Source organism: Hylobates moloch, unplaced genomic scaffold, assembly GCF_009828535.3.
Source record: "Hylobates moloch isolate HMO894 unplaced genomic scaffold, HMol_V3 SCAFFOLD_8, whole genome shotgun sequence".
NCBI classification, from domain to species: Eukaryota; Metazoa; Chordata; class Mammalia; order Primates; family Hylobatidae; genus Hylobates; species Hylobates moloch.
The window spans coordinates 67,930,041-67,948,853 of record NW_026652283.1 but is presented as its reverse complement, the minus strand read 5'-3'; the positions used below and the strand labels follow the sequence as shown (position 1 = coordinate 67,948,853).

Here is an 18,813-nt window from a genome sequence, read left to right as displayed (position 1 = left end):
AAAAAAGTAATCCCACAGCAAGATGAAGGGTGAAATGGAGTCAGGGAAACTAGAATAAAGGAGACTACCTGGTAGGCTATTGCAGAAAAATTAAGGGGACAGTGATAAGGATCTGAGTCAATGTTGGTGACATCCCCACATGGTATTCTCTTCACAATAGGTCTCCTCCCTTTAGCCACCAAGTGTGAAGTGTTAAGGGGGCAATGTCACTGCAGAGAGTGTCCCTGCCGGCCCCACTATTAGCTAAAAATTAAATTGTTTCTGGTAAGAATTTTACCTGCCCATCTTTTCACACATTATGGGGCTTATGAGTGGGCTTAAACCCATAAGAAAAGTGTGATAATGGGTACCCATCTCTATGTAGCTTAAATATGCTTTTTTGTGCAAACCCATCAAAACACTATATAAAGTAAAATTAAAGAGAAATCTCTATAAGTTGGAAACAAAATCAAACAAATGTAAATTATATTCTGTTGGCAATAACCTTAAAGAAATAATTCCAGATAACTTGAAATCTCAGCATTTGGACTGTGAACTCATAGCGTGATATACCTTACACAATCCTCCTTGTCGTTTACTCCACAAAAAAACAAAACTTAAACTATTTCCATTAACTATATTGTTGGTAATGTTTATGTTAATATTCTGAGACTTCTGAGTGTATATTCTTAGCTTATACTAATGAATAATTATGTAAGATTCTAATTATATCAGCCGGCTGCTGCAAATTGGAGTTCTTAGTATGGTTTGATAAATGAGACACAGACCAAAGAAATTAAGTAAAAATTCTGTAGCCCTGAGTATAACTTCATGCTGTATTTTATATTAAAACAACAACAAATAATACCAATGTTAGTCCACAGAAAGGCCTAGAAACCTAAAAACCCAGTCTCACCATTCCTAGTGCTCTGATCGCAATCTCCAAATGCCATTTTCCAGTAAAGAGGAAACAAGCCTCTTTGGAGAAATTGTTGTTTTCAAGTCATGCAGGAAATACACAAGATGAGCCTTAGAACATCTTGTTATATCACTTAGCAAGGATGCTGCCAATGACAATGAGGGTCATGCAAATAGACTCAGGAGCCAAATGAAAGAGGCTCTCGCTGGCCAAAAATGGGACAATTTGAGCATTCATAAGAGAAATAGCTTCAGTGGACTGAAGTACATCAACTATGTTTAAATGCATGAATTGCTAATGACATACACATTAATTATTCACTACTGGAGGATGTTAATAAACAGCTCATTATTTTGAAGACCAAGGAGTTAGGCATTTATTCTTAACTTTCCCCCAAAAAGTAGATGAGAGGAAGTTCCTATTTAGAGGTATTTTAGATCATAAATGAAGGAATACTAGAATTAGAATACCATCACTTTTAATACCTCATTAATTAATAGATCAAAAGCTGCTCACATTACAGAGACAACCAATAGTATGAAAAAACCAGCATGCTATCACCAAAATCCAAACTAAGAGAAACTCTACAAGGTAAACAACACAACTTCTTCAACAAATACGTTGTAAGAGGGCAGAGAGATGCTAATGAACCAATAAGTGAGTGAACCCCAAACCTGCAGCTTCAGCATCACCTGGGAATTTGTTAGAGATGCAAATTCCGACACTGCACAGCAGACTTACAGATCACCAACTTTGGGGTGGGGCCCAGCAGTTTGTGTTTTAACAAGGCTCTAGTGATTCTGATACACTCTAGTTTGAGGACCACAACAATTGAAGAAATTTAGGATGCGTATCAGCCAACTGCAATATTCAGTACCTTATTTGGTTCCTAATTCCAAAAAACTGCAAAAATTTTTGACATCTATAGACAACATATAATATTAAGGAATTGTCCATTTTCTTAGGTGTAAAAATGGTATTCAGATTATACATATTTTTTAAAGCCCTGAAATGACACAAATTAGCTAGGAGCTGATAATTGTCGAAGGTGGAGGATGGGTTACCTAGGTGTTCTTTATTCATTCTCTCTCTATATAGATGTACATATATATATATTCTATTATATATATAATAGTGTATATACATAATAGCATATTTTTGAGATTTTTTTCATTCTAAAATTTTTTAAAAACTCAAACTAGAATTAAAACAAAAGACTGTGACTTAAGCAGAATTAATCTAAAAAAAGAGAAAGTATATAGTAGTTTTACTTAAAGGGCAGTACTGAAATACATAAAATAAGTATAAATAGTCTGAAAAAAACCTACTCCACCCTAGTTTGTGGCAGAATGATTTTGTTTTAGAAGTAAGGGGGATCTAGAAGCTCTATCAATTGTCTGATGTCATTTTAAGTAACTGGCCCCATTGGAGAGAATGACTTACCTGGGAAGAGAGAGGCCCAGTCTGATCAAGGGCATATGAATACCTACACACATTTGCTTTCCAATTTCCAAACTAGCTTAGCTTTTAGAATGTAACCTGTTAATAAACCCAGGTTTACTGTCATTTTTTAAAAGTTTACTACTTTAGCATATTATGATTGCAACCTGAGTAGACTAATGCAGATATTAGTAATCGCTGTTTTTCTTCCCTAGACAGGAGAAAATCCATCTTACATAGGGAAAATAACCAAATTATATGTTATGAGAGATGTTCAGAGGCCTGTCTTGAAATGTCATCTCCAATGATCTGGTGATGCTGTGGACCTAGGGTGTCATCCAAGTAACTACTCTTGAAATTTCTTCAGGACAAGAAATTTTTAAAAACTAATTGTGAGGCTGCAGTAGCCCTTAATAACTCCTTGAATTTAATTCCTGTGATAGTTTTATTTCCTCTGTAATATATCTTTGTTATTGTGCTTTTAAGAATAGAGTGAATATACGTAAGCAGAACATGTTCGGAAAAAAATTTAAAAATTTTTAATGAATAGGGTGAATAGATGTAATCTCTCCTTTTTAACTTCTCCCTCTTATTTATTCTTTACCATGGAAACATAATTTGTATATGAAAACCTGGTCCATAAGAAGTCTGATTAGAGAGCACCAACTTAAAAGCCTCAGGGTATGAGTGATAGAGTGTGCTATACATTCTCACTTTAAAAAGGTGATGGCAGAATTTTGAGGATGGTTTCATGTTTTATTTTAGCCATTTGATATTTGTCATTATTGTTACCATGAGCATCATTTTCTTCATTATCATTCAAATTATTATTTTGCTTAGAGTGGTCAATGATATGGAGAAAAGACCATTAAAAGTCATTACCATCCATTATCAGACATCCTTCTGATAAAAGTAGTCTCAAAATAGGGACTTCTGTTCCCTTTCATCTGCTTTTATTGAGCTCCTGCTGTGTTTCCACCCACGTTGACTACTTTGTAATAAGGAGAACAAAAAAAAAGACAAAGTCCAACTTCAGAGAGCTCACACACTCTAGCTGAGGAGATGTGATGAGAAGAGAATCACCACATACCCATGAGGAGGCTGTAATATAGAGCTTAACAGCCTGGACTATTAGGCTTTACACTGGTTGAATTCAAATCCTGACTGCCACTCAATAGCTCTGTGATGCACAGTAAGTTACTAACCTCCCCTGCCCCAGTTTCCTCATCTGTTAAATGAAGGTAAGAACAGTAATTACCTTGTAGGGTTGTCTTGGGATAATCCTTAAATTAGATAATACATAAAACACTCAAATTTATCCATATATTCATCCGTATATTTTATTTCTCTGTTGACCATTGTTTCTTATATGCCCTACCTTCACCTTGGGCAGATCTTCTTTTTTGTCCTTGAAATATAACCTTTAATAATTCAATTCTCTTAGTTTTATATGTCTAAACATGTCTTTATTTTGCCTCCAATATTGTACATAAAATTCCAAGTTGATACTTATTTTCCTCAGCACTTTAAAGATACTTTTCCACTGTCTTCTGGACTTTATGGTGCTGATAAGAAAGAAGTTTGCTGTTGGTTTAACAATGATTACTTTGAAAATTATGTGTTTTTTTCTCACTGGTAAAATACTCACATTTAAGTAGACATTTGATGAATGTGCATATTTGTTGATAAGACTCCACACAGAGCTCCTAACTCCATAGATTATGGGGGGAGGATCATGGTACAAACATCCTTCTCCCTTATGAAGGGGCATGGCAGAAAATGAAGGCTATTGTGACTAAAAGGAAGCTCTGCAAGATTAACAACATATAACTATAACCTTGTCTCCAAGGGAGATCTAAGAGTGCCCCCACAAGAATCTGAGAGACTGTAATAGGATATGAAGAGAACAGCTGAGGACCCTCATTTTATTTATTTATTTATTTATTTATTTATTTATTTATTTATTTATATTTAATTTTTTTTCAGACATCAGTGTTACTTGCCAAGACCCTTATTTTTAAACTCCAACGAGTTATTATGTTCCTTTCCACTCTTGCTTTCCAATTCCTACACCAGGACAACTCTGTATTTTGAGTATATGAGTCAAGTATGGCAAAAAGTACAGTACCTTAAAAACTTTTATTTTAGTCCTTCCTGGCCCATGCTAAAACTTGTATCTAGAAATACGGCAAAACAAAATGAAACAGATCTCTCCTTGTACATAAAATGGCTAAAAATTTGGCCTCTTTATTGATCTTATGTCATATATTTGGCTTGAAAAAACAACAAAACAAACAGTTACAATTAAGCGTTATACAAACTAAATTTTTCTTCTAAATCTCTAAATGCTCATAGAGAGCCAACTTGCAGGGCATACACAGGGCCTTGAGAGTCGGTCCCACAGAAAATACTTACGTAAATGAAACAAGAAGGATGCTATTTGTTTTTCATTACATAAACATCACCTGAACTTAACTAATCAATCCACTTATTTGATAAAAATCATCTAGGACCAAAAGCACTATCAAGTTTGCTGGCTGCCATTTTCACTCTAATCATACCCAAAAGGCCTAGAAATAATTCAAAACTAGAAAGAGGCCCAAGTAGTAAGGCTACCTATGGCTCTTGCTAAAAAACAGTTGCCAGTCTGATGTGTGTGTGTCTAGAAAGAATGATAGAAAATAAAGAGTTCTGCTTGAGTTCAAGAGAACTTCCCAGAAGGAGGTGGTGGGCCAAGAAATCCACCTGCCTGCTTGGTGGCGGCTCGTGAAGGGGCAAGGCCGAGAATCTTCTGAATGTTCTGTGAAGAAAACATAGAAAGGATTGGGTTTTAATATCAAATATACAGAAGATGTGTTTCATGTAGCTCTCAGGCAAAGGGAACTCATATAGATTAAAGGAACCATTATGACCTGCAATAGGATGATTATCACTATGTTTTTGTTTTTTTGAGACTGAGTCTCGCTCTGTCACCCAGGCTGGAGTGCAGTGGAGCAATCTTGGCTCACTACAAGCTTTGCCTCCTGGGTTCACACCATTCTCCTGCCTCAGCCTCCCGAGTAGCTGGGACTACAGGCGCCCGCCACCACATCCAGCTAATTTTTTGTATATTTAGTAAAGACGGGGTTTCACCGTGTTAGCCAGGATGGTCTCGATCTCCTGACATCGTGATCTGCCCACCTCAGCCTCCCAAAGTGCTGGGATTACAGGAGTGTGTCACCGCGCCCGGCAATCACTATATTACTTTTAAAAAGGCCTACAATGTAATGAAAATCATAGAACAGTAAAAGCCTTCCTTACCTGATGAGACCTTGGTCTACTAATGAAAGTGGTTGATTTTTTTCAAGTAGAGAATCATAAAAGAAGATAATCTTTTTAACGAGAAGCATATGAAGAATATTCATTAGCTATTTCTTATGGGCATTTTCTTTGAGTACGGGTCTGCTGGCTGGATTTGTCATTACTGCACTGTCTATAATTTTCAGTTTCGGCCGGGTGTGGTGGCTCACACCTGTAATCCCAGCACTTTGGGAGGCCGAGGTGGGTAGATCACTTGAGGCTAGGAGTTCAAGACGAGCTTGGACAACATGGTAAAACCCCATCTCTACTAAAAATACAAAAATTAGCTGGGCATTGTGGCATATGCCTGTAGTCCCAGCTACGTGGGAGGGTGAGGCATGAGAGTCCCTTGAACCCAGGAGGCAGAGGCTGCATGAGCCAAGACTGCACCACTGCACTCCAGCCTGGGCAAAAGAGTGAGATTCTGTCTTAAAAAAAAAAAAAAAAAAAAAAAATCAGTTTCAATTTCTTTACAGGGTTGAAAGTACTCAGAAACCTGCAAAGCACTGAGTTCAGAATTCTCCTAAATTTTCAGCACCCTGTCATCTTTTTCCATTGTTTCACCTACATCTAATGCAATTTTTTAAGAAACTCACTTTTACACTTTTATTCAGTTTTTAAAAACATATTTTGTTCTCTTTTTGCACATAACTCCCTCTGGTCAACGATCTCCCGCCTCACCTCTGATAGAGATTACAGGCCCTACCACCCCACTAATTTTAGTTTCACCATGTTGGCCAGGCTGGTCTTGAACTCCTGACCTCAGGTGATCCGCCCACCTCAGCCTCCCAAAGTGCTGGGATTACAGGCATGAGCCACTGCGCCCAGCCAATGTAGCATTTTATAAGAGGAAAAAAACCTTAGAAATCCTGATTATTCTTGCCCAATTCCTTCATTTTATATTTGAAGAAACTAAAACTCAGAAAGGTATGATGGATGGCTTATCCAGAATTACAAAGCTAAATTAAGAGCACAGTTAGAATTTAAACCTATTGTGTTTTGACCCTTAATCTAATGGATTCTTTTACACAGTAGTTTCTATGTTAAAGTTCTGCTCTTCAGAACAAACTCCATTCTGTGGTAGGCAGGTTTGCATGCATTAAACTATTCATCCAGTAGTTACTGAGTACTACTGGATATAAGATACTATAAGAATATCCATAACCAGGCTTCTCTACAAGCATACACACCCTCAATCCTTCATCATGAAGAATGATGACTACTATGGATAAGAGTGTACATTGAGGTAAGTGTTAGAATACAAGAGAATGTTTAAATATGGAGGACATAACTTTAAGGACTCATCTAAATTATATTTACCATAGAATATTTCAGTACATACATGCCACAATACTATAGCTCATGCTTTAAGAAGACATCTGAAATGGGTGAAGAAAAAATCAATCGTTAGTACATTAGGATACTTCTCCTTAGTAAAGATGGAGAATGATCGGACTTTGTATTTCTTTTTCTGAGACGTGGTCTTGCTCTGTCACCGAGGCTGGAGTGCAGTGGTGTGATCACAGTTCATTGCAACCTCCACTTCCGGGGCTCAAGCATTCTTCCCACCTCAGCCTCCCGAGGAGCTGGGACTACAGGCATGCCACCATGCCCAGCTAATTTTTGTATTTTTAGTAGAGTCTGGGTTTTGCCATGTTGGCCACGCTGGTCTCAAACTCTTGGACTCCAGTGATCCGCTCACCTCAGCCTCCCAAAGTGCTAGGATTATAGGGGTGAGCCACCATGCCCGGCCTACTTTGCAATACTTTTTTTTTTTTTTTTTTTTTTTGAGACAGAGTCTTGCTCTGTCGCCAGGCTGGAGTGCAGTGGTGCAATCTTGGCTCACTGAAACCTCTGCCTCCTGGGTTCAAGCGATCCCCCTGCCTCAGCCTTCCGAGTAGCAGGGACTACAGGGGCGCACCACCATGCCCAGCTAATTTTTTGTATTTTTAGTAGAGACGGGGTTTCACCATGTTGGCCAGGATGGTCTCGATCTCTTGACTTCGTGATCTGCCCGCCTTGGCCTCCCAAAGTGCTGGGATTACAGGCGTGCGCCACCTTACCCGGCCTGCATTACTTTTACAATAAAAATAGCTCCTTAAAGCTCGCCTCTAAAAAACCCATTACACAAAGCAGTAAAAAGACCAAATGATGTCACTAGTTTGCAATTTCTTTATTTAATTAATATTTCCTGAGGACCTACAATGTATTTAGCACTAAGCTAGGCATTAAGGGAAATTGCTTTAAAGATAAAATTTGAAACAGTAAGACATACAGAATTAGCTGCTGATAAACGTATTTGTCTAGTTAACAAATACAGTAATATGGCCTAGACAAAATACACAAGGGATTCTTGCTCAGTTATTCTGAAGGGTCAAATAGATGAGTCCTTATCATTTTAGAGATTAAAAACCAATGTAAAAATGTTGGATGCCCTTTATAGGTTTACCGCGATTTAAAGAAGATGATTGAAAAAATAAAAAATAAATAATATTTTGAAGAAATGAGAAACTGAACTGGTAGTCTGTTGAATTTCATTTACTAACTCAAAATATTTAAATGACTACTGAGGGTAAGCCACTGCTCTAGACGGGAATATCTCAAATAGCAATAGCAGCAATAAAAAAGTGTTAAAAATGAGACACTTCAGTAGCCACAGCCAAAGTACATGGAAATCCAGGCAACTCTATACTTTCCTTTACTCTATACTTTTCTTTCCTTGTGGCTCTTGCCACAGACCCGTTTTGGGAACACTAAATTAAATGTATTGGTGTTACATTACACAAGTATTTGTATTTTAACACAAACGCTCTGCATTTACTGCATGCAATTTTATCCTTTAGTGAAATTCTAAACTAATCTGTTTAAATTCCTATAGTCTCACGGGTGAAACCTAGGTCTTCTGTTTTTCTCAGATAGATTTCCCCTGCTTTCCCATCAGTGAAATCTTTTCCCCTAAAACCCATGTAGGAACTAAGTGATGGTCTCAAGATGCAAGAGCCACAGGTAAAAGGACCAGACGTCACTAATATCTCTACAGTAGTAACATCATACATTTCTACACACTTTAAAGTTTGCAAACAGTTCTAAGGACTAGATAGAGTCCTTAGTTATCTCTGCTGTTGAGACGAGAAAGTTGATGTAGGGAGAGGTTACAAGTCAGAAAGTGAACTGATATAACTCAAAGTGCAGTTTTCCTTCATTAAGCCACCTCTCTGTAACAGACTGTTATCTTAGGAATAAAAAAATGACATAAAGAAGTAAAAAAAAAAAAAAAAAAGGAATAAAAAATCGTGTAACAGGCCGATTTTTAAAAAAATCACAATTATGTTGTTAAATGAGCAAATGGTTTCCTCTCTCTCTTTCTCTCTCTCTCTCTATATATATATATAAACATACACATATAAAATATAGTTGCTATGCAAAAAACCCATAGAATGTACAATGCAAAGAATGGACCCTAACATAAACTATAGATTTGGGGGTAATAATTACATGTCAGTGTAGATTAAATTGTAACAAATGTACCACTCTGGTGGAGAAAGTTGATAGAGGGGTGTGCTATGCATATGTGGGGGCAAGGTATATATATGAAATCTCTGTACCTTCCACTCAATTTTGCTGTGAACCTAAAACTGTTCTAAAAAATAAGGTCTATAAAAGGGAATATAAAGTATTTAAGAATATATAGTAAGATAATAGTTGTATTAATAATAGTTGTATACTTTTTCTCATACCTTGCCTTCCCCAACTTTTTGAAATACTGCTAAATGGAATACTTTTAAAATAAAGGAAAATATTCCTGTGGGTGCTATTTTAAAGTGAAGGTCATAGTATGAAGCTAAAAAAAAGAATAACAACAATAATAATGGTTAACAGTTACTGAGTACTTACACTCTGCAAGGCATTGTTCTAAGCACTTTATATGTATGTCCTCATTTAAATCCTCACAACTTAATGAAGTGGACATTATTATCCTTGCATGCAGATAAGAAAAATAAGATACCAATGGTCAGGCTGTAATTCAATAAATACTGAATACCACACTGTACAGCAGGCACTTTTGTATATATTATCTCATTACATCTTTCAACAATCTCATCCATTAAACTTAACCTGACTGCTTTCCTATAATCTCTCAATTTTTCTTTGTTTCTTGAGGTCAAGTTTTCAGGCCTTGTTAATTAGCAAGATTTAGTTTCGAAATATGCATTTAGGCCAGGAGTGGTGGCTCACACCTGTAATCCCAGCACTTTGGGAGGCCAAGGTGGGTGGATCATCTGAGGTCAGGAGTTCGAGACCAGCCTGGCCAACATGGTGAAACCTGTCTCTACACGCACCTGTAATCCTAGCTACTTGGGAGGCTGAGGCAGGAGAATCATTTGAAACCCGAGGCAGAGGTTGTAGGAGATCATGCAGCTGCACTCCAACCTGGGTGACAGAGCAAGACTCCATCTCAAAAAAAACAAAAAAAAGAAAGAAATATGCATTTAGCTAAAAGATAGGAGTTTTAATATATAATAAAGATGCTATGAAAGAAAATACAAATGCAAAATATAGTAAGATGCAATCAAGTTTTGGAAAAATGAAAAACAATTATTTTGAATTCCTGTCCAGTCCTGTGTAACAGGGTAACAAATGAAGAGTGTATACCCAGAAAAGAAAAACAAAGGAAAAACATTTTCCCATAATTGTGTCTTCTATTGGCAGGAAAACCAGAAAAATACAACCACAGGATTTGTGTTCTTTCCTCTTTACCAAGATTAAAAACCAGTGATCAAGAAAAGGAAGTTGTTGGTTGCTAACTGGATATTTTGGGAAGACCCAGGTCAATGGCGATAAACACATTCTGCTGAATTTTATTCCTTAGTCATTTAGCTAAAATAACACACCTATGGCAATCCTCAGTTCACTCTGTTAGTTTCTCTGACATCTGGCAACCAGTCTTCACTTCCAATTAATCGCAATATCTCATTAATTCCCACAATGTAATCTTTACTCTATCAACAAAGATGTATATAAAATCTAATCACTTCAAAACGACCCTTTCCAATATTACCGGGGCTCTCACATTATATCTGACTAGACTATTTGGGAAAAATAATGTAGAGATTAAATATTTACTAAAAAAACCTGACGGTACAAGCTTGGTATCACTGAAATATTATTGGGTTAGCAATCAGAAAATTTGGGTTACAGTGCTGACAAACTGGACAATAAAACAATAGGACTATCTTTTCATTTTACCAAATCTCAATTTCCTTACTGTTAGAAAAAGAGGGTTGACTAGAGCAATCATTTTCAGACCCTTAAAGCCTTTAATAACTCTTATTTTTTAATTTTTAAAATAAATTTCTATTCTTTTTTTTTTTTTTTGAGACAGAGTCTTACTCTGTCATCCAGGCTGGAGTGCAGTGGTGTGGTCTCAGCTCACTGCAACCTCCACCACCTCCCGAGTTCAAGCAATTCTCTTCCTTAGCCTCCCAAGTAGCTGGGATTACAGGCACCTGCCACCATGCCTGGATAATTTTGTATTTTTAGTAGAGACAGGGTTTCACCATCTTGGCCAGGCTGGTCTTGAACTTCTGACCTCATGATCCACCTGCCTTGGCCTCCCAAAGTCCTGGGATTACAGGTGTGAGCCACCGCGCTCGGCCCATCGTTTTTTGTTTTTTGGTTTTTTTTTTTTTTTTTGCACACAATTCACAGAGATTAACAGAAGCCTTTTGAAAAATAAAATGTGACGTATAAAAGCCCAATACAGAAAACAAATAAAATAGGGTAGAAAACTGAAGCTCCCTTCTGGATCCTTCTTAACACATATCTTCTAAAGTGGAAATTAAAATTCTGAAAGATAAGCACATCAAATCTGCACTAGAGTAATGTCACTTCCTTTGTAATGATGAATGAATATTTTCTGTCTTAGGTTGATCAAAGGCCCTCTTTGTAATAAAGGTCTTTTATGCTGGGGTCAGGGGATTAAGTGACAATCTCTTTCTCCTGTATCTTTCCAATGAAAATGTCCCTAGATCTCTTTTAGCTCCTTCTCTGAGGATCAGTCAAGGAGAATATTCTGAATTTTAGCTTAGTGCAGAAAGACAAAATGTTTTATTTTTTGAAAATCTCATAATGGAGGGCATAACCCCAGTCACACTGTGAAGAGTGTCTAAAACTCAGAATAAACTACAATCTTACTGGTTTGAAGAACCAAAAAGCAAGGTTCAGGAAAACCACAGCTACTGAATATAGAGAAAGAATCCTGGAAAACAGAGAGACAACAAAAAAGGAGTCTCAAATTTTGCATATAAACTCTGCCCCCAAATCTCTGCTTATTTTTTTTTTTTTTTTTTTTTTTGAGACAGAATCTTGCCCTGTCACCCAGGCTGGAGTGCGGTGGCACAGTCTTAGCTCACTGCAACCTCCGCCTCCCAGGTTCAAGTGATTCTCATGCCTCAGCCTCCTGAGTAGCTGGGATTATAGACGTGCACCACCATGCCTGGCTAATTTTTGCATTTTTAGTAGAGACGGGGGTGTCACCATGTTGGCAAGGTTGGTCTCGAACTCTTGACCTCAAGTGATCTACCCGCCTTGGCCTCCCAAAATGCTGGGATTACAGGCATGAGCCACCGCACCTGGGTCTGCTTAATTCTTAAACTACGTGCAAGGCAGCCTATAAGCGGCCCAGTTAAGACTAAAATAACTGACCTGAGACTTCAGCTGCCATCTACCACAAAGGAGAGTTTGGAGTTTGAGTGCTGCTATGGTCTGAATGTTTGTGTCCCTTACAAATTCATATGTTGAATCCAAACTACCAAGGTGTTAGAAGGTGGGAACTTTGGGAGTTGATTAGGTCATGAGGGCTCTGCCCTCTTTAATGGGATTGTCCTTTTAAAAAAAAGGTCCCGAAGAGCTGCCCTGTGCCTTCCACCATGTGAGGATGCAGACAGAGTGCACTCTCTATGAACCAGGCAGGAAGCAGGCCCTCACTAGACACTGAATTTGCCTTGATTTTGGACTTCTCAGCCTCTGGAAGAGTAAGAAATAAATTTCTATTGTATATGGTATTTTGTTATAGTAGCCCCAATGGACTAAGACAAACGCCAGGTTAACTGCCTGCCTAAACAAAAATATCAACACTTCTTCCAAAGAATAAAAGAATCCAGAATATCTTCAACCTATCATTTACATTATCCAGGATATGATTCAAAATTACTAGATACATCAAGAAACTGGAAAATATACTGTTACTTAAGAGAACAGGCTGGGCGCGGGGGCTCACGCCTGTAATCCCAACACTTTGGGAGGCCGAGGCAGGTGGATCACCCGAGGTCAGGTGTTTGAGACCAGCCAGCCTGACCAACATGGTGAAACTTGGTCTCTACTAAAAATACAAAATTAGCCAGGCATGGTAGCAGGCACTTGTAATCTCAGCTACTCAGAAGGCTGAGACAGGAGAATCACTTGAACTGGGAGGTGGAGGTTGCAGTGAGCTGAGATCATGCCACTGCACTACAGCCTGGGCGATAAGAGCAAGACTCCATCTCAAAAACAAAAAACAAAAAACAAAAAAAGAGAACAGGCAATGGAGTCCAAATTCCAAATGTTGGAATTAGCACACAAGGTTTTTTTGTTTTGTTTTTGAGACAGAGTCTCGCTCTGCCACCCAGGCATGAATGCAAAGGCACGATCACAGCTTGCCTCAAACCTGACCTCCAGGGCTCAAGCAATCCTCCCACTTAAGCCCCCATAACCCAGAAGCTGGGACTACAGGTACATGCCACTGTGCCCGCCTAATTTTTGTATTTTTTGTAGAGACGAGATTTTGCCCTGTTATCCAGGCTGGTCTTGAACTCTTGGGCTCTTGGTCTTGAACTCCTGCCTCAGCTTCCTAAATGCTGAACAGGCATGAGCCACCACACCAGCCCAGCAGACAAGGTTTTTAAAGCAGCTAAATAATTATGGACATAAAATATGGCTCATAATATATTAACAAACAAGAAATCTCAGGAAGGATGCCAAATAAAGCAAAAATTCTGAAACTGAAAAATATAATACCTAAAATTCAAAAATCATTGGGTAGGCTTAGGGTTAACACAGATTAGAAGAGTCTGTGAACTTGAAGACAGATCAACAAAAATTATCCCATCTGAAGAACAGAAAAAAAAAGATTAAAAAAAATTCAACGTAGCTTCAGTGTCCTGTTGGACAATACCCAAAACAACTAATACATAAGCAACTGGTGTTCCAGAAGAAGAAGAGAGAGAGAATGAGGCAGAAAACAGTTAAAGAAATAATGATTGAAATTTCCCTACATTTAATGAAAACCATAAGTCCTAGCAGGAAAAACTGAAAAAAAAAAATATATACTCTAGGCACATCATAGTCAAATTTCTGAGAACCAGTCTCAAAGAGAAAATCTGAAAGTAGCTAGAGAAAAGTGACATTACTTACGAGGACACAAAGACATGAAGAACTTTTCAGAAACAATGGAGGCCAGAAAATAGTGGAAAGGCATTTAAAATGCTTAAAGGTTAAAACAAACAAAAAAGCCAAACCAGAATTCTATGTCCAATGAAAATATCCTTCAAGAATGAAGATAAAATAAAGATATTTTCAGATAAATGAAGATTAAGAGAATTTGTCACCAGCAGACTTGCACTATAAGAGGCACAAGAAAGAAAAATGAAATTCCTTAATGCTATACTGTGAGGTAAAGATTCAGGCAATCCTTCTCAGTGACAAGCTTCACTTCCTGTTACAGCCCACCAACAGCTCTAGATTCAGTAGTCCCTATATCCATTACAAATGTTCATGCCTCCATGTTTCCTATGCCAAGAACACTTAAGATTGGAAAGCTGCCAGGCATTCAGCACTTTGGGAGGCCACGGTGGGCAGATCACTTGAGGCCAGGAGTTTGAGACAAGCCTGGCCAACATGGTGAAACCCTGTCTCTACTAAAAATACAAAAATTAGCTGGGTGTGGTGGCATGCACCTGTAATCCCAGCTACTCAGGAAACCGAGGTGGGAGAATTGCTTGAACCTGGGAGGTGAAGGTTGCAGTCAGCCGTGATTGCATCACTGCATTCCAGCCGGAGCAAAAGAACGAGACTCTGTCTCCAAAACAAACAAACAACAACAAAACAGCCGAAAAACCAGGCCTATTTCTTTGCCAATGGCATTCATGGGAAAATCATGGTACAGTCTACAATTTGAGTTTCTGAAAGCCTCATATTCTGACTATTCATTTCACAGGCATCCACAGAGTCAATTCTTATGTAACCTACTAAGATCTTAAAAAGCAAATAAAACAACAACATGTAACCTAAGATCTTAAAAAGCAAATAAAACAACAACATGTGGAAATAGCAGGCTAATAAGGATTTTAGTTCAAAGGAAGAAGCATATATTCCATGGTAACACTTCAAATGCTGTTAAGGCATTTCAGACTGGATATATTAATATGTTCATAATTCTCTCGTGCATAAGCTAACAGTGAGTAATAGGTAGAGAAACAATTTACAATTAATAAAACAAAAAGTATAAAAGTAGGTGACTTCTGTGATTTTTCCAAGCTCTAAGTATTTCAGACTATTTTTGTTTTCAGAATTTAAGTAATAAAATTATCTGCCCAAGATGACTATCACTCAGGATGCTGCAATAAGTAGTTAGAATTCAACTGGGATCTTGGGGAAGACAACTATATACAAAAGAATAGATCCTTCAAATACAACAGTTTTACATTAGCTATGCAATACTATAGTCCTTATAGACTTTTTTTCTCATGCGTATCATGCAGAGAGAAGGTACTCTCTATGAACCAGGCAGGAAACAGGCCCTCACTAGACACTGAATTTGCATAGACCTGGACAAGTGGAAATAAAAAGTATAAGTATATATCCTCCTTAACTGAAAACAAACACATGAAATTTTTTTGTGTTTTTTGCTGCCCACCTCTTCCTCTTTTTTGTATTCAACAAGCATGCTTCAGTAGGCTGTACCAGTCTAGGATCTGCAGATTTTCTTATTTTAACTTAATAGCATATACCGTACACTTCAGTTCTCCACAAAGCCTAAAATATTTGCTATCTAGACTTTTACAGAAACAGTTTGCAGATCCGCACTGAAAATGAGCTTTGCATTCCTGATAAAATCAACTGATACACAACTCATCACATTTTTAGAAATAATTAAAAGGAGTGTAAAGACCAGCTTGAGTTGAACTTCCTAAATAATTTTTTTTTTTTTTTGAGACAGGGTCTGGCTCTATTGCCCAGCCTGGAGTGCAATCTCGGCCCACCGCAACCTCCACCTCCCGGGCTCAAGCAATCTTCCCACCTCAGACTCCCAAGTAGCTGGGACTACAGGCATGCACCACTAAACCCAGTTAAATTTTTGCATTTTTTGTAGAGATGGGGTTTCACCATGTTTCCCAGGCTGGTCTTGAACTCCTGGGCTCAAGCTATCTGTTCGCCTTGGCTTCCCAAAGTGCTGGGATTACAGGTGTGAGCCACTGTCCCTGGCTCTAAATGATAATTCTTAATAACATTTATTTCATTTTGAAAACTCTAACAGTTTTAGATGGTGACTTTTCGGTGCATCTAAAATTACTATTGATCCATCACAAGTAAAGTAACAAAATCTGCCTGAAATTAAAACAGAATGGGGCCGGGCATGGTGGCTCATGCCTGTAATCCCAGAAATTTGGGAGGCCCAGGTGGGTGGATCACCTGAGGTCAGGAATTCGAGACCAGCCTGGCCAACACGGCGAAACCCTGCCTCTATTAAAAATATAAAAGGTTAGCCAGGCATGGTGGTGGGTGCCTGTAATCCCAGCTTCTTGGGAGGCTGAGGCAGGAGAATCACTTGAACCTAGGAGGTGGAGGTTGCAGTGAGCCAAGATCGAGCTACTGCACTCCAGCCTGGGTGACAGAGCGAGATTCTGTCTCAAAATAACAACAACAAAAACAACAACAAACTCAGAGTTGCTCTTTGTTGCTTAAAGTGAAATATATACATCGTGGTTTTTATTTTTTACTTATTTATTTTTTTGAGACAGAGTCTCACTCTGTTGCCCAGGCTGGAGTGCAGTGGCGTGATCTTGGCTCCCTGCAATCTCCGCCTCCAGGTTCACACCATTCTTCTGCCTCAGTCTCCCGAGTAGCTGGGACTACAGGTGCCCACCACCACGCCCAACTAATTGTTTTTGTATTTTTTAAGCAGAGACGGAGTTTCACTGTGTTAGCCAGGATGGTTTCGATCTCCTGACCTCAGGATCCGCCCGCCTCGGCCTCCCAAAGTGCTGGGATTACAGGCGTGAGCCACTGCGCCTGGCCCGTTATGTCATGTTTTATTAAGATGTCAACCCAAGCCACAATTTTAAAATTTCAGACTTAACAAATTAAAGACCAACATTCCACAGAGATCAAAGGATCTGTGCTAAACCAAAAGAGATCTGTGTTGTCATTACCTTAGCTTTCACTAGGATAAACTCCTGCTATGGTTTGAATGTGTCCCCAAAAAGTTCATGTGGTGGAAATGTAATCCCTCTGCCCTCATGAATAGATTAATGTCATTATCACGGGAGTGGGTTCCTTATCACGACGCTTTGCTATAAGTGAGTTCTCTCTGGTTCTCGCTCTTGCCCTCTCACCACGTGATGTCCTCCACCACGTTATGATGTAGCAGGAAGGCCCTCAGTAGATGCCAGCACCATGCTCTTGGCCTTCCTGCAGAACTGTGAGCTAAATTGTCTTTATAAATTAGCCAGGCTGTGGTATACTGTTACAGCAACAGAAAATGGGCTAAGGAAGCTCTATTACAGAGACCATTTCAAAAATTTAAGTATATACCTCAGCTAAGCAAGAGTACAACTTATTGGTGGACATAATCATTTAGCTATTCAACAAACACCTCAAACTCAACGTGTCTTCCAACCAACATACTCTTCTTTCTTCTATTCCCAGCCTCTTAGTGAAACTAGTCCCCATTTGGTCACCAAAATAAAAAGCCTGAAAGTCATCTTAGTTTTTCCTTTCTCCTTCACATTAAATCAATAACTAAGTTCAGCTGGTTTCCCCTTCTATTTATTTCTCAATCTTGTCCCATTCTTTTCATCCCTCTTTTCACTGTTATAGTTTATAACATAATGATTTTTTGCTAGACTATTATAATAGTCTTTTGATGTTTCTGTATTTTAGTCATGCTCCTCTTACAGCTAACCTTCACAATGCAGTAAGTGCCAGAAAATATGTGCCAGAAAAGGAAGTCTTGAAACTTGATTGCATTTAAAAGGAAGAAGAGGGAGGCATTCAGAAATAAGGAAAAACAGAAGCAAAAGGTACATCTGAGCGAGTTTAACATGAAAACTATTAAGCAAGCCAGAATGGGAAAAGTGCTGTATTTATGGGGATGTGATGGGATATGAATTGGGAAAAAATATTAAGCAATACAATGACAAAGATCTTGGTGAGCCATGAACTATAATTTGATTTCCCATTGATTCTCACATTCCAGGATGATAATGGTTTCAATCTGTGTCCCCATCCAAATCTCATGTCAAATTGTGTGGTTTAGCACCATCCCCCTTGGTACTGTTCTTGTGATAGTGAGTGAGTTCTCACGAGATCTGGTTGTTTAAAAGCGTGTAATACCTCTCACCTCTCTCTCTTGTTCCTACTCTGGCCATGTGACATGTCTGCTCCCCTTCTGCATTCTGCCATGATTCTAAGTTTCCTGAGGACTCCCCAGAAGTTGAGCAGATGCTAGCATCATGCTTCCTGTACAACCTACAGAGCCATAAGCCAATTAAACCTCTTTATAAATTACCCAGTCTCAGGTATTTCTTTATAGCAATGCAAGAACAAACTAATATACAGGGCAACCAAAAATCTTCTGCCACAGACAGTATTCAGAAGGAGGGGAGAAAAAGAGAATCATTTCTGTAACAAATACTGAAAATTTTATGTTCCTATTTACTGCATGTGCAAACCTTTCCACTACAAAGCCTGCCAAACAGCAGTATGTTCAGAAACTGAATAATGCCCTAAAATAAAGAATTGTTCAGCCAGAGACCTTAATTATACCCCCCACCTTTTTTTTTTTTTTTTTGGAGACAGGGTCTCGCTCTGCTGCCCAG

General features: G+C 38.4%; 1 protein-coding gene across 1 annotated transcript in view; it reads right to left on the bottom strand.

Annotated features, from left to right (window-relative positions):
* Positions 1 to 4,458: 4,458 nt before the first annotated feature.
* Positions 4,459 to 18,813, bottom strand: part of TMCO1 (transmembrane and coiled-coil domains 1) — a 41,420-nt gene continuing 27,065 nt past the window's right edge. The window contains exon 8 of the mRNA XM_032161110.2: positions 4,459 to 5,138. Coding sequence (XP_032017001.2) covers positions 5,040 to 5,138 — 99 coding nt within the window. The 3' untranslated portion in view covers positions 4,459 to 5,039. The remainder of the gene's footprint in view (positions 5,139 to 18,813) is intronic.